Source organism: Colias croceus, chromosome 14, assembly GCF_905220415.1.
Source record: "Colias croceus chromosome 14, ilColCroc2.1".
Lineage (NCBI taxonomy): Eukaryota > Metazoa > Arthropoda > Insecta > Lepidoptera > Pieridae > Colias > Colias croceus.
In genome coordinates this window covers 3192951-3220359 of record NC_059550.1, presented here as the reverse complement: position 1 = coordinate 3220359, position 27409 = coordinate 3192951, and the positions used below count along the sequence as shown (strand labels likewise).

At 33.5% G+C, this 27409-nt stretch overlaps 2 protein-coding genes across 12 annotated transcripts in view; both read right to left on the bottom strand.

Moving 5' to 3' along the window:
* Window positions 1-3255, bottom strand: part of LOC123697111 (amyloid-beta-like protein) — a 98658-nt gene extending 95403 nt beyond the window's left edge. For all 9 annotated transcript variants that reach the window (XM_045643508.1, XM_045643509.1, XM_045643516.1 and 6 more), the window contains exon 1: window positions 3110-3255. In XM_045643508.1, the coding sequence (XP_045499464.1) occupies window positions 3110-3175 (66 nt within the window). In that variant the 5' untranslated portion in view covers window positions 3176-3255. The remainder of the gene's footprint in view (window positions 1-3109) is intronic.
* Window positions 3256-21028: 17773 nt separating this feature from the next.
* Window positions 21029-26976, bottom strand: LOC123697451 (persulfide dioxygenase ETHE1, mitochondrial). 3 transcript variants are annotated; one of them, XM_045643972.1, is made up of 7 exons: window positions 26744-26976; window positions 25874-26000; window positions 25427-25571; window positions 24362-24576; window positions 23408-23497; window positions 22482-22662; window positions 21029-21350 (listed from the first exon to the last, which is right to left on the bottom strand). In XM_045643972.1, exons 1-7 carry the CDS (start codon window positions 26761-26763, stop codon window positions 21310-21312), a joined length of 819 nt encoding a protein of 272 aa, XP_045499928.1. In that variant the 5' UTR covers window positions 26764-26976; the 3' UTR covers window positions 21029-21309. The 3 variants fall into 3 exon arrangements, with proteins under 3 accessions (XP_045499928.1, XP_045499929.1, XP_045499930.1); XM_045643973.1 differs by having other exon boundaries at window positions 26820-26976; XM_045643974.1 differs by lacking the exon at window positions 26744-26976 and adding an exon at window positions 26405-26542.
* Window positions 26977-27409: the final 433 nt, after the last annotated feature.

Below are 27409 nucleotides of genomic sequence, written 5' to 3'. Positions count from 1 at the left end.
CCCATCACGAAAAAAAGCCAAATTTTCATCGACGCCATCTTGAATTGTTTTACCCCACCAATCTATTCAACAACCCATAAAAAAGAGGATCTCAGGCAAGGTAATTTTAAAAACATAATTTTAAATTACAAATAATTGGAATATGAAACTTATACAGTTTACTCATAAAAAGTATCAAATATTTCAAATCACGAAAAAGACAGTGCACGCAGAATAATCTTTTTTATTTCGTTTTTATTTTTGGCACGAGGAGCGATACACCCGTCCTTCCAAGAGCGCTTCTGAGCGCGGTCTGACGAACCGCGAGAACAAAATGTATGAAGAAATCGACAAGTATTTTTAATTTAGCTCATTATTGAAATAAAATTTTGATTTAGATTCATAAAAATTACACCATATATAAAGGACTATATATCCCTCAATAAGATATAGTTAAGAAGATAGATTAGGCTCTTAATTTTCCTGAAATGGTACCGGTTTAGACCCCATTTTTTTGCATTTTATGCGTTTATTGTGATGGAAAAAACGTATTTCAGCGACAATTTTGTATGACGTCGTACAGTTTTTATAAGATGAACGTAGAGCTGAATATATTATCTTTAAATTAAGATATTACTATGTTCTCACGTGTAATTGCTTTAAGTTAAAATGGTACCGAAAAACAGCGTCTTTTTGTAAAAATACGTTATAGCGTCCTTAAAGTATTGTTTGCCGCAAAATAAAATGTCTGATATTTAGATGTAAGAAAGAAATATCATATAATGCCATACACGTACAACCGCTACACAAGCATCTCTTTTCCGTACGTCGTTTTAATACCATAATTAGCCTCGCCATACTCCCTCATACCGCATTATACGACACAACAGGCCAGTTATCACAATTCCACTCCAACGCACCACCCACTGCGTCCATTGAGCTCTAGTGGGTGTAACTAGCGCAGACTCCCGACCAGATCCATCTACATGTCAAACTTATAGGGGTGTACAACTTTCTAATTTAATAACTACAGTGCTTAGAATCCTTTTATAAAGACTCCGGTTATATTGACTAACCGCTTATTATGACATACATATTACACAGCGAAGTTTGGTTTTCATATAAAATCATGTATATTCAGTGGGACGCAACATAATTAACATCGCTGAATAAACCCCTTAAATCAAGCTCAGAGAAATTGTAGAGTTTTATTGCAAAATAATTTTAAATTACATCATTATACCATCATAAATAATCCGCTTAAATAAAAAGCAAAAGTAATCCCTAATCTCCAAAAATAATGGCGGACCGCAACTGTCACGGCAAAAAATTAAAAGCAAATGTTTGTTTGAATTTTCTGCGCTTATTTAAGCCTCAAGTTCAACTCGAATCCGGTCTCTTTATTGAGAAACAGGATTATGTTCGCTGAAAATCGGATTTTCTTCCCATTTAGTTACAATAAACGATGACTGAGCGGCTACAATGCACTTAACTTTCCTATACAATCAGAAAGAATTGTTAAAAACTTGTGGAAAATTCTCCTTCCTTTTATAGATATTTCTAGGATTTGACTTAAAAATTATTATAAATTTTAACTTGAATAAGACCGTGTTAAATAGGAACTGAGAAAAGAGGTAATATATTTTTGTAACATTTAGATAAACTACAAATGATAATATGTAGTTATAATAATTTTTTCAACAAAAACCGCTTACAAAAATTACCTACCTTACGATATGTATCTCATTCGAATATTTCAGGCACATAGGTATCGACTTATTTTGACAGTATGATGCAACAACTTGTGTTACATAACAAAAGCTTCAAATAAGAAAACTGCGTGAAATCGAACCTATAATATAATTTTACGACGTATGTTAGAGTCACGTTTCTGCCGCAGGCTTAGTACATGATATAAATAACTATGTTTATATAGTTTGGTTTTGGTACTGTACTGCACTCTATTTAAAGCAAGCGCAATAGATGTCTATTTATAATCTCAGTTCAACCACCCATAACAGTTATTATTGAATTGGGATACTGTACCTGAGTTCCGTTATTTTATATATATTCAATTATTTAGCAATAACATTTTTATGTCGATTGTCTATTTGTCAATGTGTCATTAATTCATGTTTACTCAAATATTCCATTAGGCCAATGGCTCTACCTATTTCTCATAAACGAATTTGTCTTAAAACAATAAAAAATGTGTTTAAGTATTTATTGTATATGTATAACTGTGATTATCAGTACCTTTAATAATGTCAAATCCTAACACGGTACTTCATAAATCATTTTAATCATAAAGTTAAAAGTCCTCCCAATTTCAAGCGCGCATCATTGAGATTATCAAAATAAAAAGGTGTGCACGCCTCAGTGCCGATTTTAAATTAATATATTAAAGTTATATTCAGAGTGGATTCTGGAATCAACTTAATCTACATCAGGTGCGGACAGGATTGTGCGGATACCCTCATTTGCATATCCCGCAAAACCACTTCACTTCAAATCTAATAACGATTGCAAAAAGGAATATTCCTATTAATTCTGCCTTCCCGACTTCCATAATAATCAGCTTTATCGAAGTTAGATTTGAATTATTGATCCATTATGAAAAGTGGTTTAATGCGAGAAAACTAATGCGTGTCTCGGTTGATTACGTCAGTTTCAGTCCATGAAATGAATAGTCTAGATCTTTTAAAACACGTGCTAGAAAATAATGCTTACAGAAAAGTAGAGAAACCGACTTACGCTTGACTTTTTTCATCATTCAAATTAACGGAAACGCTCTATATTTTCCTGACCAATGTCAGGTAAACTGTAATAATTTAATTCTTGTATTATTTTAGGCTTTTCTAGAAATATTTCGATATACTTAACTTACTCGCTACAAAACTCTGTTTTAACTATATATTTATGTATTACGCAATCATTCTTTACCATTTTCATATGAAATTCCATGAAACCAAGCAATTGTCACTATCGAAAAACTTCTAAGGTATCATGCCGTTTTCCGCCGGTCATTCTATTTTACATGTAACATGAAAACTTTGTTTCATTGATTACAGGCTTAACTCCGCCGGTACTCCGCAGCTCGACGAATATCTGTAAAATATTCTACACTTACCTGGCTAGCATGGAGGCCTTCCAAAAATATGGTAAAAACACTAATAAAAAGCACGGCGCGCGACATATTTGCGGCCGCGGTGCGTTCCCGATCCCGACTGGCCACAGCTGACGTTAGTTCAAGACGCTTCAAAGCTGCGTACTAGTATATCGCTACGGCAATGTACGCGTACCTAGAAGCTAGCGTATATATCGACCCTCCCGGGAGCGAGAGGGACGGAACGCCCAACGCCGCAAGCTGGATAGAGACAGGTGAGGGAGTACTACGCCTGCGCTGTGCTGTTAAAACGCAATGCATGAGGAGTGTGTCCATAACGAATCACGAATGCTGTCTCCGTCTACCTCTGTCTGGGTTTCCCGATGATGAGCCATCAGTTTTTTAATAAACCTTCAAACGCGATTCTGGCTCTTATTCACTTGGAAATAGAGAAGTGTGGGTGGGAAATCGGAAATGATTTCCGTTTGTACGATATGATTTTTTGTTTTAATTTACTTGGGGTTACGAGTGTATGTGGGACATAATTTGCTGAATGAGTCATCACATTCATCGATTGTGCAAGGTGAAAGAAAAGATGGAAATTTCTAGAAAAGCCTTCAAAGCAAACTAGCGACAACTTAAGCTGTTTTCTAACTATTATTATTGTAACGCCTTTTTTCAGGAAATCAAGCGGGACTTATTGATCAAAATACCTCGCTTATGTTTATTCATATCAATAGCAAATAATTCTTAAGATGGTTATTATGATTTCCTAGCTTATTCTCATAAATTCATAATATTACTGTGCTCATTTTGGATGTAAATTGGTGAGTAGGTATACCTAATACATGGAAAACAAAGAATGCACGTAGGTATATTCATTTATTATCAATATTTATTTACATAGTTACTTAAAAATTTAATCTATGTTCTAAATAATATGCCTAAAATATAATTACGAATAGGAATGATTAATTATAATAATTGTTGATATAACATTAAATACATCTTCAAACATGAATTAAAATAGCTTTTTTATAAGATAGTTATGTTTTTTAAAGCATATAATATAAAAGTAAATACATACCTAATCAATAACACAACAAGAATTGTCTATATGGGTTCGGAATAATGTATGACCTATTACGACTTTATTACGACAGATTATAACGAGATCTTCACATATTAATAACTTACTTTGAGTAAATTGTACGCTAGATCTTTTATTTTTAATAATAACCACAACCATTAAATATCTCGGCGGCAACTAGTTACCATTCATTTCGAATTTCGATTACCACATTAAAATCCTTAACCTCGATTTTGTTAACAAATTAATTAATTTCAACTAAAGTAGGATTGACAAAGCCCTGTTTAAAATACGAATGGGCTTCATATTCGGGACCTAGAGGCACATTTATTAGCTTATCCTCTTCTTCTTTATCACTAGATATTGGTATCTCTACTTCACTATTATGCTTATACGGTATCGTAAGTATAAGTTCATCCCCGTCCAGTCTCCAAACCGCATCACTAGTATTCAGTCCTGGAGGCAGAATCCGCATATCCGTCACTTCAACACCATTCACTAATTTAACATTCAAATGTACAACTCTATAACGAATATTTATCGTCATCGCATCTTCTATAGCAGGCTTGAACGTGTATTTCAATCTGTATACTTCAAAATCGAACACTTCTCTTGCATTATAATCATCTGTACAGAACGTCCTCACTATTTCATCGGCAGCTTTGAGGTTATCAACAATATTTTGCGTGGGATCTTCCACGCAACAGTCCTTTTTTCTTTGTACCTTGGGTTTTTCGTAACCCCGTGCACGCCCGAAACCGAACCCATTGTGTATATTTTCCCATCTACATTCAGATAGAGCAATTAGACTAAATATTATTAAGATGTACATGCTAACAACCGTATTCTGCATACGTGAATACTTAAATGATAACCATATCAAATATCAAGACTATTAAAATTGTTTTATCGCAGTAAACTTAATTGAACTTTGACTTTTATTAATTATGTTGATGTATTTTATGTCAATCATTAGCGTAAGGAAATATGTATTTGGCAAAATGATTGCAAATGTTTTATAAAACCGTTTCCTTTATTATGGACACAATTCTACAAACCATATTAGCATGACGTACAATTTCTTTTATTCTAATGACAATCGTACAAACCATCTCATGACATACAAATTTTACATCTCTATAATCAGTATATCAACCACTACCTACATAACCAAAACTGTGATGATTGTAAAATCCATCAATACCATACAATGCTAATTAAGACAAGCTTCCAAACCAACGCATAAATTGACGCAAAATAAGCTCGACAAGAGCTGTGACCCCTTTATTTAAATGTAAATCATGGGACGTAACATAGCGAGGTATGATCATTGTTTATACAATTATTTTGTTAAATTTTGTATTGTAATTTAAATCACATTACGGTATTAACCCTTTGCCATTATTGTATGAGGGTTTTGATATAATAATATGTCCTTATTGTCGGGTTTCTCTCTGTTTGCATGCTTGTAAATTTATAATTGTTATGGGTCTACATTCTGAAAAGATCCATACAGTCATGTTATAACTTAAATTCCTCAACCTTTTTTGTAAATAGTTATGAATTGTATGTAAGTTTCTAACACGCAAGCAAATCGCCCATGTTCCTATTCAACAATTATATAATTATTTATGGAAACGACATACTATGTTATAAATTGATTATGAAGTCCTCAAAATAAATTCTGTATATATTGTTAATATTATTTATTATACTTTTTGCTATATTAGCATAAATGCTAAAGCCTTAACCCTCCAAGCTCTCCGCTTTTATTATGGTACAGGAGATAATCTTCTTTTTAAGGTAAAATAAATGCGAAGGGTTAAATATACCTATGTCTAAATTCAACGATAACACATTGTTTGCCTATTTTGTTTAGAAGTCGAGTTATGTAATATGTTTAATCACGGTTGCTGGGTTACGAATAAATGGATGACGATTTAGCTAAATATAGGTGCTATTTATATGGAAATTATATTCAATGGTTCCAATAAACAGTCTGGCTTCTTTATATCCTTTAAACCATAATACAAAGCAACTGCACGCTATTTGACGTCACTAGCTCAGAGATTTCCTTAGAAAACATTTGCATACCAGATAAACTTCATTCTGCTGCATACTATAACTCAATCACCAAAACCTCTACCTAGTTTCAGGTTGACCTCTCCTTATCTATACATATAATAAAATCGTAGGAAAGTCAAAACTGTACATTGAATATTTTTTTAAAAGAATACTTGGGCCGTGATCTATAATCGATATAGAAGCCAAAAACATAGTTTTTAGAATTTTTGTCTGTTTGTCTGTTTGTCTGTATGTTTGTCTGGGCTAATCTCGAAAAGTACTGCATAGATTGACTTCAAATTTTGCATGAATATTACTAACAGGTCGGGTGAGGCTATAGGCTACATATTATCAAGCTATCACCTACGGGGGAGGAGCTGTGAACCTTTATTTTTCTTACATATTCCGTGTACTACGACAGCGTACAATCTAAAGACTCATGTTTAAATGTTGTTTTTGAGTAAGCCATGCTATTATCTACCTTTACACTATAAAAACTACGTCATTTATGTAATTTTGGCAGAGAAACAGTTAAATGAATCTTAGCAGTATAAAGACAAATTTGAAACAGCGCCATCTATAGCCAGTGTTATAAAAATCAAACACACATTAACTATTGGAAATTAATAATTAAATGACGCATATATAAATGTTGTTTGACAATATCTAGATTGAAACTATAAAAATTATGCCATTTAAGTAACTTGGGAAGAGAAACATAGTTTAAAGAATGTAAGTTGTATAATGTTAATTTTGTAACAGCGCCATCTATGAGATTTCGTAAAAATCAAATCAATTTACATGTTAACACTACTGAATACACTGTTGAAAATTAATAATTTAAATATAATCATGTTATTTATTTAACTCTTTAACCCATATCTTCCCTTCCCTATAAGGTATATTTCGTGTAAATAATAAATATACTACATTTTTTTAAAGTGAGGGTAGATGTTTATTATTTTAAGTAAAACTAGACACCATTATCTACAGTAATTAATCTAATATTGATTGAGTTCATTAGTTACAATTTTAAAAATCTTCGTGTTTTATAAATTTACTAGCTTACCGCCCGCGGCTTCGCCCGCTTTGTCTAAAACCTAATAAATTATATACTAAAACCTTGCTCTTGAATTAGTCTATCTATTTAAAAAACCGCATCAAAATCCGTTGCGTAGTTTTAAAGATTTAAGCATACAAAGGGACATAGGGACAGAGAAATCGACTTTTGACTATTGAATGCCATAAAACCAAAAATATCAAATGCAATCTTAGTGTTTTGTGAATTTTCACCGTCATGCGTTCCCACTAAAGGTAAGTTGTTACATACAGGTATTTATTTTTTTATAATGATAGCAATTCATGTGTTTTGTTGGTATTATATTATTACACTTTTTGAATGAAATAATAAAATGATGAATTGATGAATTCTTTTATATATGACTTTTACAAGATTTTGAGGTGCATTGGGAACAGTAGTTTTTGATAAAATTTTATTTGTAAGTAGCTTTTTTTATAGATTTACAGTTAACTTTTGATTTTTTTATTTACAGATTCAATGCTCATAAAATTATATCGCCTTTGGAAGACGATTTCTGCTGACAATTTTACAACACCACTTGAAAATTGATGATAAAGTATTAATTAAGTGGAAATTAGTAATCATCCGCTTCGTTAATTTTTGACTGAAGTTAATGTCCAACGTCCAATGGTTCAATCATTGATCAATATCAATAATAGTGTTAATCATAATGGTTCAATCATTGGAAGTATCTCGGGAAATTTTGGAGGATATTTTTCAGGAAGGAGAGGAGGGGCAGCCAGCCACATATCAAACTACTACGTTTTAGTACCGAAAAAATGTTATTGCCAAATGAAACGTAAATTTTGCACTCACAACTGTACAAGTAATGTTTTTATTTTGACTTTGCGGTTATCTGATTATAATATTTATCGTTATGGCTATCGAGGTACCGACCGTACTGGGATCAGAGTACATGATATACAGTTCATCATCCAGCATTGCTAAGAGCATTTTCACACTGAAAAAGATGTTTTCTTTGAATCGTAGTTGCTTCATTTATTTATTTTTAATCATTTTACATAACTAATATGTTTTATATTTTATAAATATATCATTTTCATTATTTATAAATAAAATGGATCCAACATAACTTTGTTGTGTATCATTTCTCTATTAATAACCCATAGGCATATTTTCCGAGCGCCCCATTTAAGTTGCGGTCCTGAAATTATAAAAAATTTATGTATACTTTTGCCAAATATGTATAAGCTCATTGCTCAAGCTCATTTTTACATAAAAATAACAAAAACTAAACTACTAAATAAAATAAATTATGTAAAGATTTTATAAGAAAACACAGTATATTTATTAGGAGACGGTGATCTCTTCCAGGCAAAAGATATTCATCAGCTCAATAAAATTGAATAGTATGTTGTTAGTTATTCTTTAGATTCACAATTGTAATGAGCATTTCTGCATGCAAGTTATTTCAAGTAGTATCGTAGTTTAGATATATCATAGTTTTGACACATTAAAGTTCCAACAAAACCCTCAAATTTTTGAGCAGAGTTGAGCAAGATAATTTGAAAAATGTGCCGTGTTAAGTATTATAGAAAAGGTTAGTTCGTTGGTAATTATTATTTCTTCTTCATTTACATGTTGTTAGTAAAAATAAACTTTGACTAACAGTCAAAGTATATTTTAACTAATACTACTTAATACTAACTATTATACTTATGTTCAGTATTTATCTGTATTATTATTGCTTGGTAATTAATATATTTTCATGTCGTATACTTAATTATAAACATAAGTTTGATGTGTTATTAGATACTAATACTGGATTTATTGAAGTGAAAACTTTTTTAGCGGCGTTGGGTATAAAATCTTAAACTCGCGTCAGGACACGTGACCATCGAAAAAGCGTAAGACGGATGTTAGTTTTTTTAGCCCTTATATTCCATGCGTAAGACAGATACCTACCATTCCAAAATATCAAACATGCTGAACGTTAATAATCAAGTTTTCACTTCTGCCGGCTATCTGCCGGCACTCCCGGAGTGCAACCCATCTTTTTTTTTACACACTCACAGACTTATAATATTTTATGTTAAAATAGTGTTAATCATATTAATATTTTTTCACAATTAAAAATATTTCCTTTTTTCTGATGGTGATGTTATGAGGACCATATTCGGTCCTCATATCATTAAAAATCTGTGCGAAAACTATAAACACTTGTGAGGCCCTCACGGCAGTCACGGATGAATTCTACACATACCCGTGGCCCTGTCGTTGATGCGGCTCGACGGAACACAGTGGGGTTTTGGTCGGTAGGAATCCGACATAACCCACGGCCTCTTCCCCGGAGGCCGTGGGTATCTATGCAAGATTTCCCCATTAAAAAAAAAAAGGCCCTCACGGCATATCGGGGCGGTCTGACGCGAAGTGGGGACAGCGTTGTCACTGTATCGCTTTTGCCACGCTTTTCAACAGACTTATTCGATAGTTCAGTTTTGTGTTAAGACCGCTGTGACAACCAACCCGTGAGACAAACAAACCCGGTTTCCCCTATTATCCCGTTAGACCGAAACCCTCACTGAGAGGGAATTACGTCTCACTACTGATCACGACAGTCATATTTTATCTCGAGAATCTGAAACTTTACTCAATATGAAGACCGTTTGACAAATGATAGGGTGTATCATAATATTATTCGATCTCTTGAAGATGAACATGAGCATAAGCAATGACTAGAGTAGGGACGCGAATATTACAATTATTTGAGACAAGAACGATTAATATTTGTTTAATGAAAGATTAAGAATTGAAATTATTCAGTCTCTGAAAACGGACGAATAGCGAGAGGCCCGTCTTACTGCAGACGATTTCGTCATAGTCTTGATGACTTAGAGGTAAACAATCTACGAATTCGGTGGTGTGGTCCGACAAATATAAAAGTGGGTTTGCTTATAACCTCACAATTTATTACAGATCATCTTCTGTATAGGCGATATTAACGTAGTATGTTCTTTGCATGCTTTACATGCTTTAAAGTGGAGTAAGGAGACGGCTTTCGTTTGAAGATACACCGGAACCTTTGAAATCACTACTTTTAGAGGAACATACTGTGCAATCTAAACTGTTATTAGACAATATTCGCTCTTATAGTAGTGCGTTTCAAATGATCCTTTGGTGCTCAATAATTATCAGAAGGTCCTTTCATGCTTACTTTTAAGATACAAGGTCAAGTTTACCATTTGATAGGATCCCTTTTGCCTGAAGGCCAACCTAAGTTTGTTTAAATATATTTTGTATTCGACTACAACGAATAGTGGAATACAAGAAATCAATATTTCTCAAATTTAAAACTGAACTCATTTCACAATTATTTTAGAACAGGTTAATTCGTATGTATGCAGTTTTAAATCGACATTAGAAGCTTTTCCTCAAGATGGTGATATCGGCACTCAGGAACTCCCTGGACGTGTTATAACGCCCAGGCCACAGTATTACAATTTTTCCTACAGTAGAGCAACGAATGTATTTTCGCATAGCAACGGAGGGGAACTCGCGGGGGGTCAAGTGACGCGGGCCACGTACCACAAACATGCTTAGTTTGTGGTACCGAGCGCGAAAGAAAGTCATCGTGTTTTTAGTAAAGTTACTATGTATACTGACGTAATTTGAAATACTAAGTAATGTAGAATTTAAATCACATTCATTCATGTTGTCTTTAGATTTTAAGATTTTCTTATCAGTGTTCAATTTTAATTTAGTTAAATTTTATAAGAGACAATAATTAAGAACATTCAAAAATAAAGTGCCACGTATTTTTTTTTAAACGACGAATGACGAAAAACGACGTAATCGCGGACGAAGTCGCGGGCAACAGCTAGTCCTACATAACACACTAAGCTGCCATAAAGAGGAGGGCTCCAAAAACACTGGAACACTGCCAGGCTACAACGTAACTGTGTATTGAGCCAAACTAAGAATTGCACGTGTAACAACGTTAATAATTTCATTAAAATATAACCTACAGTCCAGCTTCAAATCAGAACCCAGTAATCTAAGAAATAAGAAGACATTTAAGATTCTTGTGTCTATGTTTATTTAGTTCTAAGGCTCTATTTAATAAAAAAATGTATAGGATAAAAATTAAAATTCTTGATACTTAAACATGTTCCTTTAAATAACTTTTCTCAGCTCTATAGTACCATAGACATTAAACTCAAGGAAAAATGTAAAATTCTACAAAGATTTACATATTTCTCAATTAGGTTACATAAACTGTAAGAAAATCAGACTTCAGAGCCTTTGTTATATGGGTTAAACTCACAACTCTAGTACAAGGCTTCTTGCTTTGCGCAAACCAAATTGAAATGAGCTTACAATGGCCACGATGTAACGAAATAAAATTTCACAACAAGGTATTGTATTGCTGCCTAATCCTTTGTAACTATTGTGGCAAATAAAGCTTGGACTTTATTAAATTTTTATGTTTGTTACAAATTAACGCATTTGCACATTTTTCCTGCAGAATAAATAGTTGTTATCCACGCCACCATTTTTTAGAAAACCTTATATTATCTTTTATCACGTTGATCTTTGGATCTTGCTACCATTTGTTGCGTCAGTGCGCTTATTTATTAATGTTTTAAGAATAGAATTCATTTCTTTGATTACTTTATCAAACTACAACTGACTAATGGCTCTACATTACAGCTCTCAGTTCAATTACAACATATTCTGAAAAACCAACTCGACATTGGTTCCTACTTATCTACCGATAGGTTCCTACTGATATTTTAAAAGAAATGTTTTTTTTTTTTTCATTGTAGGCGATTTCGACTTAATAGTTATTTTTATTAACTTGTTCTTGATATACTGAAAAGTATTTTTCGCTCCTCATATTAATTTAAAGTTAGGCTAGATTATTCCATGCCTACACTTATCCAAGCGTTAATATAACATAATAAATAAAATGTTGTTCCTAACCCTTTATCCTTGACAAACCTTTGAAGCCTTACATTTTTCACATGTTTCCGGAACACAAGGCAATAAGTTTTCTACCTGACTCGCATTATTACAATCCTCACGGGGTATGAATGTTTATAGATGAAGGTACAAGTATTTATTTTTAGTACCTTTGATAACTATATATGTAGGTATATAGATTTAATTCTTATGTTTATATCAATAGGCTAATTATTGTATCCTTTAAGGAACTTCAAAATAGAAAGCGTAATATCGGTGTAGATAAGCACTACATTTTATTTCAATTACATAATATTAATACGTATTTATTTTATTTGTCTCCATGGTATAAATAAGGTATTTTGTTCATTCGTACTTATAATAGTAGGTTCTGTAATTAATACAGGAATTAATCATGATAAAAATATAGTATGATATTTAAAGAATAACGAGTTTAAATATCTCTTTAGTCTTTAAGAGCCAATCTAAGAAGACTTAAAAGGCTGGTCCCTGATTTGAAAATAATTTGTCCCAGAAGGGAACACGCTATGAATAAATTTATTCGTATGGGACCCGGACACATTATCTTGCGCATAAAATAAAAATAAATACATATAATAAGTAGCTATATGTTTTATAGTAAAATCAAAAATAAATCGATACAAAATAGGCTCTACCACCCAAATTTCAGTAAACGCAGCAATTTTCACACATCTGATTTCAAAAATATTTTTTTAAATAATCAATACATGTAATAGACACCTGGTCATCAGCACAATAGACGGCACATAAAAAGCTTTGTACTAATCTCAGTCACATAGTACTTGACCTATTTTCTCCGCACAAGGCCTTTCAAATACTGCAATGCTGACGTGCCTTTAAAACTATATAGGATTTAAACGGCACATGGTTCACGTGTGTATTACTGGGCTGTGTACAAAGAAACGTTTGTAATATTATGTCATTATTTTAATTTACTGCAACTAAGAGTAGTAATTTCGTTAATGATTTGAGGCTACCGTTGCGTTTGTGTTCTTTAGTTTCTTTTTCTTACCTTTATTACATCGTAATAAATGACGAAAATTAATCAGTTTATGTAACTTCTCTTTAAAGCATGTTAGTAAAAAGAATTTTTAATAAGTTTAATTTCGTAAAATCTACGACAAACTTTATAAAAGGTAGAGATTATTATTTTAAATATTTAATGATTTTGCGAATTTATAACAATTGATAGGGAAATATCCTCATTAGCGAATATTATGAGTGTGACTCTATGCGAAGTTAGGCTGGGTAACTTCGCATAGTCCTTCCAACAATTTGCTGGTGCTTCTGTGTAGGTACGTAATAGGTCGTAACAAATAGTAAATTTTATTGTTGTTTTTCCATCAGTGAAAACATCTAAGGTGAAAACAGATAACTTATTAAAATAAATTAGGGTAAAGGGCAATTATTTAATAGTACCTAATTATTACTATTAAAATTATATACCTATTATAATTTCCTCGACATCGTTCAATTTTATTACTATTACACTAAATCACGGTATTCAACACGCCCTTACGACCACGGTTATAACTTATAGGATAGAATGAGAGTCACGTTCATAAAACATAAAGCTTTAACGCTGTACAAATCATATAAATTATGCTTCCACCGCCAGAAGGCGATTTAAGTGGGGTAATACGGTTGGAATAGTTGATATGGCCAACATAATGTACTTTCGTGGTATCAATTATATGGGAAATAGAGATAAAATTTAATGTTTTTCGTGCTACGATACTCAATTTTATTGGAGATTGTTCGAGAAATAGCTTTTATTACACTACATGTAATTGAATAAATGATGAACGCATTTCTTTTAATATTTTAGACCGGCTGAAAATTATGGAAACAGATATTTGTCCGTCGTTTAAAACGAGTTTCACAGCTACAAATTTTAAATCCAAGAATACTTGAGAATAGGTCCTTCTGGAAGAATAAATTAATATAGAAGCGTCCGCATCGTGATAAAATCTAATAAGAGCATCCAAAGACTTAATATCTTCTTGCTTGCGTTTCAAACTACATACATACTTATAGGCGGCCAACTTTAATAGGACAAGTAAATGTGTTTCGAGCCTGAGTTCTAGCCATTATATGGTGGAGATACGAAAATTATGGACCAAACCCGTATTGTCAATAGCGAGCCAAGTCAAGACTATTAAATTGAGCTCATACGTTCGTCCTTTTTGGAGAGAATTCGCTGCGTTTGCAGTGATAAAAACAGTTTATGTTGTAGGTACGTATTCTATTATCTATATTTGTACATAACTAAATAGTGCATTGCTTACCTACTATTACAAATATAATAAGATTACGTCTATTAAAATGTTCTCAATATAAGATTTAATATAGAAACTTTTTTTTTTTATGAGAGAGGAGGTAACAGAGCAGACGCGACGCCTGATGGTAAGCGTTCAGCGTCGCCCATAAGCACCCACGCCAAAACGCCAGGGACATTGGGAGTGTGTTGCCGGCCTTTTAAGAAAGAATACGCTCTCTTCTTAAAGGTCCCCAGATTGTAACCATTCGGGAATACCGTACCAGGAAGCTGGTTCCATAAGACTGTTGTTCGCGGAAAGAAGCTCTGTTTAAAGCGCACAGTTGTCGACCGCCAGCAGTCAAGGTGGTGAGGGTAGTATTTCTGTTTATGGCGGGCTGTGCGGTAATGGAACTCAGCGGTGGGTAATGTTCCAAACAATTCCTCAGAGCACTCCCCATAGTAAATGCGGTAGAGAACGTATAAGGAAGCGATATCTCTTCGCAACGCCAGAGTATCAAGCCGATCGGTGAGACTCGGTTCGCCAACGAGTCGTACAGCTCTCCTTTGAATGCGGTCAAATAAAAGGAGGTAGGTAGGTATTGCTGGGGTGCCCCGGCCCAGAGATGGGAACAGTATTCCATGTGCGGCCTGACTTGCGCCTTATAAAGATTGAGGCGATGGCGCGACGTGAAATACTGTCCCGCTCTACAGAGCACACCAAGTTTCTGAGAAGCCAACTTGGCTTTGCCTACCAAATGACAGGAAAACTGCACGTTACTCAAGATTTCGAGACCGAGAATACCTTATTTAATATATATTTTCTTAAGTAAATATCTACAGTAATTTAATTAATGTTGAGTCCCTTTGCACAAAAGCATCTTCTTCTGTTTCCACTCGCATATATATTACAATGAATCACTTTAATTAAGGCCAGCCATTAGCTTGATTTACTCCAGCCACTTTGTCAACTGTCCTTAGATTACATTTTTGTCGTGCCACGGAGAATATTTACAATAAAATTTTTTTCATTCATTCATTCATTCATATTTAAAGCTTCTTCCTTGTTGCAAACAGCAGTTAAGGCGATAATAGTGTGCCGTATGTTTTCAATTCTAACTGCAGTGTTAGGCTGTACGCAGTCTAGTCTAGAACGATCTTGGTATTTGCATGTGCGCCGTCTGACGTCACAAATGCTAGCTATCCAGACGTCCTGCTATTCGACGCCTTATGGCTTTATTCGACGTAATTCTAGATTCAGAGAAACCGATAACTTATTCTATTACTCCGTATCGATCTACGATAAATATAGCTTTAGCACAGACAAGTTGTCAATGCCCTTTAAGGAATAAATCTAAGGAATAAATATAAGTAATCTAATTTGATTGAGTTAACGAAAGTGAAGTAGGGTCGAATTTTTTTTTTCGTCATTTGGAGGTTCTTTCACCCTTACTAGTAAATGTTTAAATGGTAATTGGTATTATGTAGTAATAGTACTAGTAAATGATTAAATGATAGGTACTACAGTCCGATTAGTTTTTGCAGGAAAGACAAGCAAACACCCGTCCAATCCGACAAACTTTCACGTTAAAAATATATACCGGCCGAATTGAGAACCTCCTCTTTTTTTGAAGTCGGTTGAAAATATTTCTAGGAATAAGATTTGAGTTTTCTTAAAAAAAATATCCTATGTAGGTACTTTAGTTTACCTACCTACTTTCGTACAGGGGTGTGTTTTAATTACGATCTCTAAAGAATCATGTAAATGGCTATAATTTACTAAAAGCCACAAGTTTTACTGACTTTAGCGAAGTTCATAAATTCAGTTTCGGTATCAATTGAGCGTTAAATTCAGATTTAAATCGACAAATTCAAACTTCAATCCATGATTATAATGTCTTCTGAAAATTCTGTTCCCTATTATGTTTAATCTGCTCATAAAATCTACTGAAATATTAATGTGAATTTTAATCCAATAAATCAGAATATAATAAAATTTTGTATATAATATGTAAGTACATATTCGGAAAATTTACCCCAAACAATATTTATATTTCAGAATTTCATCAATCGTAGCCTGAATACGTTGTTATCTACATTTTACACTTTCCCCTGTTACGCTAAGACCCAAAGCTACCATTAATAACCTCCTTTTTTAAGGTCTGACCACAATAGGCGTAACTACGCAGCAGCGTAGCGACGCGACTCGACGCAGATTAATATCCCTTCTATGAAATTGTATGAGGTATAACCTTAGATCATTAAGTTAATGATCTAAGGGTATAACGCACTACGCGACATCGAAACTACGCGCCACGTAGCCGCGCGAGAAATTTTTACCTCATCAGCAAATATGTCGCACTCTGACGCGTCGCGTGAGTTACGCCTAGTGTGTTCTAACCTTTATCGTACCGCCCCGCGACATTGGGTTCCCCTTGTGAAGGGACACGGCATTGGAAAATGTCATGCTCACCCTGAAGGGAACAACAAAGCTTTTACATTTTTATAGTTAAATTAACGAACAGATTCGGAATATTTTAGGCTTTTCTACTTTACGAATAAATTGATAAAAGTAGTGGAGTAAATTATTTGTTTGGGTGGAGATTTCGTTTTGATTTAAAAAAAATGTCACAGCATTATTAAATACTTCACACAATTTATTTTGAAATATTATTTATTCACCTACGTGACTTTTAATAATAATACAGTATTGTAAAAATTGACTTTTGGACTCTAACGACTATATTTTGAGGGCTGATTCATTGGTTGGATTAGATTTGATCTTTTTTAAAAGAAGAGAATTACGGGGGGAATAAATAAGAGAAATATACAGGGTGTAATCGTTAAGTGTGCACAGGCGATTTTTCCGTAAGTATTACAGATAACAAAAAACTTTAAACTGATATCGAAAGTACTTAACCTTATGAGTAAAATGGCCGTAATAAATTTTTAAAAATAAATCGAGAAATATCAAAAAAATTATCTTTAAACCCTCCCATACATTAAGTATGAATTAATATGCATATCCCATATACATTTAATATGAAAGATTTTAGCTTTCTTTTTCTTTTTTTGATTTTCTGCTTTAATTACTTCGAAAATTTGAAGTGGCATTTTCCACGCTTTTTCCGGACATTTTCACGCATTTTCCGGATATTTTCCGGGCATTTTCCAGGCATTTTCCGGGACTTTTCCTGGCATTTTCCGGGAATTTTCCAGGCATTTCCCAGGCATTTCCCAGGCATTTTCCGGATGTCCCCGGAAAATTCCGGATGTCCCCGGAAAATGCGTGCGTGAAAAATGAAAATGTCCGGGGAAAAAGTGGAACATACCTGGAAAATCCCCGGAAAATGCCTGGGAATTTCCCGGAAAATGCGCCTGGGAATTTCCCGGAAAATGCCTAGGAAATGTCCGGAAAATTCCCGGAAAATATCCGGAAAATGCGTGAAAATGTCCGGGAAAAGTGTGGAAAACGCCTGGAAATCCTCGGAAAATGCCTGAAAAATCCTCGGAAAATGCCAGGGAAAAGCCTGGAAAATATCCGAAAAATGCCTGGGAAATATCCGGAAAATGCCTGGGAAATGCCCAGAAAATTCCCGGAAAATATCCGGAAAATGCGTGAAAATGTCCGGGAAAAGTGTGGAAAACGCCTGGAAAATCCTCGGAAAATGCCTGGAAAATCCTCGGAAAATGCCAGGGAAAAGCCTGGAAAATATCCGGAAAATGCCCAGAAAATTCCCGAAAAATATCTGGAAAATGCGTGAAAATGTCCGGGAAAAGTGTGAAAAACGCCTGGAAAATGCCAGGGAAAAGCCTGGAAAATATCCGGAAAATGCATGGGAAATGCGTGAAAAGTGTCGAAAACGCCTGGAAAATCCTCGGAAAATGCCTGGGAAATGCCCGGAAAATATGCGGAAAATGCGTGAAAATGTACGGGAAAAGTGTGGAAAACGCCTGGAAAATCCTCGGGAAATGCCTGGGAATTTCCCGGAAAATGTTTGGGAATTTTCCGGAAAATGCCTGGGAATTTCCCGGAAAATACCCGGAAAATTCCCGGAAAATATCCGGAAAATGCGTGAAAATGTCCGGGAAGTGTGGAAAACGCCTGGAAAATCCTCGGAAAATGCCTGGAAAATTCTCGGAAAATGCCAGGGAAAAGCCTGGAAAATATCCGGAAAATGCCTGGAAAAGTCCCGGAAAATATCCGGAAAATGCGAAAAGTGTGGAAAACGCCTGGAAAATCCTCGGAAAATGCCCGGTAAATTCCCGAAAAATATCTGGAAAATGCGTGAAAATGTCCGGGAAAAGTGTGAAAAACGCCTGGAAAATCCTCGGAAAATGCCTGGAAAATCCTCGGAAAATGCCAGGGAAAAGCCTGGAAAATATCCGAAAAATGCCTGGGAAATATCCCGAAAATGCCTGGGAAATGCCCGGAAAATTCCCGGAAAATATACGGAAAATGCGTGAAAATATCCGGGGAAAGTGTGGAAAACGCCTGGAAAATCCTCGGAAAATGCCTGGAAAATCCTCGGAAAATGCCAGGGAAAAGCCTGGAAAATATCCGGAAAATGCCCGGAAAATTCCCGAAAAATATCTGGAAAATGCGTGAAAATGTACGGGAAAAGTGTGGAAAACGCCTGGAAAATCCTCGGAAAATGCCTGAAAAATCCTCCGAAAATGCCAGGGAAAAGCCTGGAAAATATCCGGAAAATACATGGGAAATGCGTGAAAATGTCCGGAAAATGCATGAAAATGTCCGGGAAAAGTGTGGAAAACGGCTGGAAAATCCTCGGGAAATGCCTGGAATATCCTCGGAAAATGCCAGGGAAAAGCCTGGAAAATATCCGGAAAATGCCTGGGAAATGCCCGGAAAATGCCCGGAAAATGCCTGGAAAATATCCGGAAAATGCCTGGGAAATACCCGGAAAATGCCTGGGAAATTCCCGGAAAATTCCCGGAAAATATCCGGACAATGACATGTTATGTCAGATTCCTACCGACCAAAACCCCACTGTGTTCCGTCAAGCCGCATCAGCGACAGGGCCACGGGTATGTGTAGAATTCATCCGTGACCAATCCGGAAAATGCCTGTAAAAATGCCACTTCAAATTTGCGAAGTAATTAAAGCAGAAAACCAAAAAAAAGAAAAAGAAAGCTAAAATCTTTCATATTAAATGTATATGGGATATTCATATTAATTCATACTTAATGTATGGGAGGGTTTAAAGATAATTTTTTTGATATTTCTCCATTTATTTTTAAAAATTTATTACGGCCATTTTACTCATTAGGTTAAGTACTTTCGATATCAGTTTAAAGTTTTTTGTTATCTGTAATACTTACGGAAAAATCGCCTGTGCACACTTATAGTAGAGCCATTTTAATAGGCAACATTTGACAGTTCAACAAAATTCAACAACGTAACCTAGTAACGACGACATAGAATAACGTGATATTTCGTTTTGTTAGAACTGCACATTTGCTTAACTTTTTTCAATTACGATTACATATTTATAATAATAAATTTAGAGATGCACCGAATATTCGGTTCCTATCCGGTATCCGGCCTATCCGGCCCTATTTTACTATCCGGCCGGATACCGGATAGTAATGTACTATCAGGCCGGATACCGGATAGTAAAATTGGTAGATTTTATAAATAGAATCGAAATAAAGACACAGTTGTAATTGAAGCTTTTTATTATTTTTAACGAAATTTTTTTTCACTGACACGATAAAAGTGTCTCTACCAAGAACTGTGACCGCGCGAACGTTCACTTCGAAACAAGTCAAAACCTGCACTGCACAGGCGGCGTGCCGGTGCGCGACACGCACCTACGAAACTCAAAATGCCGTCGGCCGAATATTCGGCGGCCGGATACCGAACATTCGGCTGTTGGTCAGGCCGAACATCCGGTATCCGGTATCCGGCCAAACAACTATTCGTTGCATCTCTAATAATAATGACCAATACAAGTAATTTTAAGATTTCATTTTACTGATAAACCATTCTAAACATAATTAACAATTTCTGAATTGAAGAACTAACGTCGCTACAATTTTATGTCAATAAACCTTTTTTCTTTTTAAATACCAGAGATGTTACTCTAAAAATCGAAATCTGACATCTATAATCGAATGCATTGATTACTTGTGAATAATAATCATCATAAATTAATAAATTCGATTGACAAATGTTACAAATCCGTATCGATTAATTCACTATAATCGATGTTTTTATACAAGTTACATCTCTTCGAAGATATAATTGATAGACGTCAAATGTTGCCTATTAAATTGGCTCGACTATAACGATTACACCCTGTATAGAGATGGTTATTTTTTGGAAATATGACAGATAATTAATATTAGGTACTTTATTTTAAGCATATTAAAATTATAACGCAGATTAAAATTTATATTTCTAAATTACGTTTTATGAAATAACTTGCATAATATTAAATTTACTCAAATAAAACAACATAGTATAACATATTTTCATAAAATTTATTACAAAAAATATGAATAACATTCAAATAACTATATATTGTAACAACATCTAATTAATTACACTTACGACTTATTTGAGCTTACATAAATATTTATTTGATAATAATTATTAATACAAATATTTGAATTGCTCATTTATATACAAATTGATGGATAATATAAATTATTATACATTAAATTTATTATATACTGTAAGTACATCTTTTGATTATAAAAATATTTCTCTAAAATGTTTCTCGCTCACGACATATTATTGTCTAGTATAACCCACATACTTTATTTGCAGGTATCGCTTGATCTGAAACAAGGAAAGAAATTATTAAAAAATAATGAATAAAAAAAATTACACATTTACATTGTAAAATGTATTAATTACTCTTACTATTGATGCAAGTGACAATTTCTTTTTTTGGAATTGAAACTTCTTTAGGCGCGTTGAGACTTGAGAGTAAATTTCAAGCTCGCGTCAATTAGCAATACCGTCATCTCATGGAGTAAGACGACGATTTTAGTATCTTTGAATCTTGCCAAAGAAGTTTCACTTCTGACATGTGCTCGGCACACACGCTCTTTTTTTTCTAAAAATCGTCTGCTTGAAAACGCTGTGATTTATTTATTATTAACAGTAACCTAACAGACCATTTACAGTCATTTTAATATTAAACGGATATACAAGTTAAAATTCTCGCCATAAATATTCTAAATTGCATTATGACATACTTAGTTTATTATCCATACAACACCGAAGAAAAGTTCTCCCGCATAAAGTTTACACACTTACGCATAATTAAGAACTCTGAAGGAACATTATACTTTTTATGCAATTATGGAGCTAACACCTTAACAAATAACCTTATAACAAAACATGCATGAATAATACATAGGAAATACAAAGAGCACTTAATTGCTTTTAAAGTTTTACTTCAGCTATCGAATATTCTAATTAGTATTTTACTTCAGATTTATAGTTAAATAGCTAAAATATAAGTGCTTAATGCAGATAATGTTATATTTATTTAATTTAGAAAATAATAATAAAATATAAAAATTAATGACTGATAACTGATAATGACGATTAAACTCTGACATATTGAGAAAATATTTAATCTGGTTCTGTTATATTTGTATGAGATTCGATTTATGCTCTTCTCTTCTCTAATCCAACGAGTGAGAATTTATACATTTAGATGTGTATTCTGATTATTTTGTTCCAAAATAACCTTATGATTTACATTGATCTCTGGTTCTAGCCTATATAAATTCGAAAGTTACTACATTTTCAATGTATTTTTTTCCAAATTACAAATGATACAAAACTTATTATAAACACGCATATTATGATCTCTCTTATACAGCAGCATTCGTTAAACCCTACACTACAAACTCCCAACCAAAAACTAAAAAATAACCAAAAAAATATAAAACTAACCAATTTTCTTTGGATACGGCAAATTCAAATTGTCCATGATCTTAACAAACTCCTCCAAAGATTTCGTCAATCTCGGATTGTATTTCTTCTCTTCGCCCACCGTAGTTGCTGTTTGTCCTTTGTAATCGTGCGCCGGGTAAAGTGTGAAATGGTCGGGCAATGTGAATATCTTTTCGTGTACCTGTAAATCCATACTAATACATATTATAAATGCGAAAGTAACTGTGTCTGTCTGTCTGTTACTCAATCACGCCTTAACTACTGAACTAATTTGCATGAAATTTGGTATAGAGATATTTTGATACTCGAGAAAGGACATAGGCTACTTTTTGCCCTGGGACATAGGATAGGTTTTATCCCGGAAATCCCACGGGAACGGGAACTATGCGGGTTTTTCTTTTACTGCGCGGGCGAAGCCGCGAATGGAAAGCTAGTGGATTATAAATTTATAAGAATACAAGATAATATGTATCTTATAAATAAGTAATGAAAATACATCAATTTATTTACTAGCTGATCCATGACATGCGGTTTCAAAATAGTAATATTTCCTGAATGAAACAAGCACAACACTGTGCCTATTGATACATCCCTGAATATAGAAAAAATATTTTGATAAGAATTAGTACCTACTAAAGTAGAAATAATTGGCCCTGAGGTCAACAGAGTCATGTCATAATATGTAATTTGAAACATGTTATAAGTGTATAATCTACACTAATATTATAAAGAGGAAAACTTTGTTTATAAAATAATAATAATAAACTACTGGACCGATTCTAAAAATTATTTCACCATTCGAAAGCTACATTATCCACGAGTAATATAGGCTATATATTAACACGCTAAAACCAACAGGAGCGGAGCCACGCGGGTGAAACCGCGCGGCACAGCTAGTTCCTTAATAAAAATATGAATTTACTTACCGATTTGTACAATGTTTCTGAACTACCCTCTTGGAAGTCTGTTCGACCGCATCCCCTTATTAGTACTGCATCACCAGTAAATGCTATGCACTGAAAATAAACATTTGTTTGATAAATAATTATGAAATGGACCGCCCATATGTAGACAAGAAAAATGGAGCCAAATTGTGACTAACTGGCATCCAAGAGATGGCAAGAGAAGTCGAGGACGTCAACATTTGCGCTGGGAAGATGAGAGAGGACCCAATTGGAGGAGAGTAGCCAAAGACCGGAAACAATGGAAACTACTGGAGGAAACCTTTGCCAGATGGCACACTGAGTTGAAAGATATTCTATAGGATTATACATAAAAATTACTAAGAAAATTTACACAGTCATAAAAAACCATTCTCACCCAGTTTAAAAGGCTAAATAAATAAATAAATGATAAATAATTAGCATTTGAATAGTAAATAATAAATAGCTGTTGCATGTTACTTCGTCCGCATGGTTAGGAAGATACGAGCAGGTACAAAGTGTAACACAATCAACCGATTTAATCCATACTAATATTATAAATGCGAAAGTAACTCTGTCTGTCTGTCTGTTACTCAATCACGCCTAAACTACTGAACCAATTTGCATGAAATTTGGTATGGAGATATTTTGATACCCAAGAAAGGACATAGGCTACTTTTTATTGCGAAATATGTACCACGGGCGAAGCCGGGGCGGACCACTAGTAATAAATAAAAATTGAATTCATATAACAATTTGCAATTAATGCATGTTCCCATAGTTTTTATAAAATTGTAGATTTTGCTTGAAATCATTTGTGTTTGTCACTAACACATTTAATTTTCAAGAGAACAAACAGTACCTCTAAATTTAATAGGTACTTTTAAATTATTAGGCAAATTATATACTTTATAGCGTCACCATTTTGCATAATTATCAAATAAAACAACTATTTACCTGTTCCCGACAAATATAAGTCAAACATCCATTAGTATGTCCCGGTGTAGATGCCGCCAACAACTGATGATTACCAAATCGCACCATTTCACCGTCTTCCAAGTGAACATTAGCTTGTGCCCCTGAAGCTTTGCCGATCACACTTTTTGTTCCCGGTAAGAGCGATTTTAATCGTCCCGTACCTGTTATATGGTCTGCGTGCATGTGTGTGTTCACTGTAAAATAGATTATAATATGAAGATATACATAATTGGTTGTAATTTTTAATTTATTTCATTAAACATTTTGGACAGTTTGAATTATCTTATGATATTGTAATTAGAGTTACGTGGAAATTATTTAGTCATTTGTGGTAGTACTGCAGTTATAATAAAGGACGAAACAGAAGTAATACGATAATATTGTAGTAAATAATTTTAAAAGATAAAATATATAAGTAAAATTAATAAATAAGTCATACATTTATTTTTGTACTTTTTCTTGTATCAATTTTTGTCTTCAATTAAATAATGTGTTAGCTATTATAACAGCAAGTTGTGGTAGGCTATACATTTCTGAGATATTATTGGCCAATTAATAAGAGTTTGCTCATTCAATACTTAAAATACAAAAGATCTATCACGGTTCAAACCTCTAAGCTCAAGGTTTACTAATAAACTGCAATGTTGCATGGTCATTAGCTACTGAACAATAGTTAATAAAATATACATACTTACTATATAAGCAGGTAATAATAAAACTTGTGCACTATAATTTCAATATTTTCACAACATATTTACAAGGACATTCATACATACAATTTACATAATATGTATATAATATTGAAGTTCCCTCTGTTTTCAATTTAACATTGTTTTATAACTATTTTTGCTTATTTAAAAGACATTAAAAACTTTAAAATCACCCTAAAATAAAATGTGATGACCATCTATCAAAAAGTGCAAAAGTGAAAAAATACAAAAGTATTTCCTGTTATTTATTTTTGAATGAATCACATTCAGCAATTGATAAATTTTATTCATTTCAAAATGATTTTCGTTACAAATGTAGAAACCTGGTACATACTTGCATATGTAAGTTTAAAGCCTAATTCCTTGATGAGGTTTGCGTCTCTCTCTGCATGCTCAATAACCGGGTCTATTAGTACTGCTTCACATGTCTTTGTGTCTCCGAGGAGATAAGTGTAGGTGCTACTTTCAGTGTCGAATAACTGAAAATTATAAACATATCTTACTTTATTATAATAAATTTAAAATCATTGTTGAATAGTTAAGTCTAGAATTATTATATTAGTCTAGAATTCAAAAATCACTATTTCAAGATTTACTTACAAAACATAATTTTACTACTTTTAAATTCACAGAAAACTAAATATTACTTTTTAAAAATCTCCTTAAAATTTCTGACTAACTTCTTAAATCATAATAATACTATCATCGTCCACTGTAAAATAATCAAGTTCCCATATATACAATTATACAATTACTACAAAAAACATTAAAAAAATCTCACCTGCCTAAAAAAGAAATTGCTATTTCTCTCCATGGCTGAAGACATGCATCTTAGTTTACTGTATCTACTTATGAATGTTGCTGCATTAGCTAGCTTTCCACTCGTCACAGCTACTTTGAAAATCATTCTGAAATCATCTCAATGAAATCATTATCTGTAAACATCACAGATCATTATCACAATAAATAAACAAAAAATGTGCAATTTCATATATAAAGCTGTTTAAAACCGCTACTCACTTACCTACAACAGGGGCAATATTGGAACTTCTCGGTTGGTCGGCAGTCGAAGCAATTTGTTGTTCTCTAAATTGCTCCTACTTGCTTATACACATCACAATTAAGGGTCCAATTCCAATATTGCCCCTGCTGCAGGTACATAAGTAGCCAGTTTTATTCTAGTGATATGCAACCATTAATTTTTCAATAATAGAAAAGTAAAATTGACTTCACATTGTTGTGTTTACAAGGAATAAGGAAGTAGTTACTAGAGCCATAAACTAATAAAACATCTAAACCAATAAATATTTACTTATTCTTGGATTTATATGAGGCTAGACTTTTTCAACTAAAATTGACAACTAAACGTAATGAATACAAGAATGGAATAAAAAACATCAACAAAATGATATAACTTGGCAAACAATGGGTGAATTACCCATTGTTGCATTAACAATAAATATTGTACTGGTAATGCATAATTATTATCTATAGGTATCTTTTTATTTATGTATTCTACATTTCTTATCTAGAGAGAATGTCTTCATAAAGTTAAAATATGTGAATTAAAAACATTAAACGCATTTCAAACAGATAATAAAATAGTTCCATACTTTTTAAACCGACAAAATCAAAAAAAAGGAAAATATACCTGCTTTTATTAATTATCATCAAGTTGAACTTAAAAACTCTGTATATTAATAAATAATACTTTTATCGTTTATCACCTTATCACTATTAACAAAAATAAGAAGATAACTTGCTGATTAAATTGGTATCTGTGTATATGTTTATCATTTCATTATGTAGTTAGATTATAGTATTTTATTGATTGAATAATAAATTTCAAAATCATGAGGCTGTATTTTCAATAATAATCCCATTTAAAATTGATTTTTATTTTCTGTTTACACTTTGAAGCGTAGCTCAGCGTAGCTTTGAACTTTGAACTTTGAAGGCTGCCCGACCACAGATTAGGTATAATGGGTACCATTCACAGGCGCACCCATCCGCTGGATTTGTAGCTGGCGACAAGTCCGCGGACAAATCTACGTGTGTATGTGTAGTTGTGCGCGGCTCGCGGCTCGGCGCGGCGCTCGACGTCTGGAGACGGAGAGACAAAATAGTTGCGGAGACAAAAGTTGCTCTTGCGCGCTAGCTCTAATTGCAAATTAATTGGTTGATTGGTTGTTTCATATATATTTAATCTGTGGTGTGTTGATTAATATTAATTGTCAATGTCAGTTGTTAAATCACAAACCAAGAAGCGTATAGGTAACCACTTATAACTAATACACTGGAGATTGCACTATGAGCA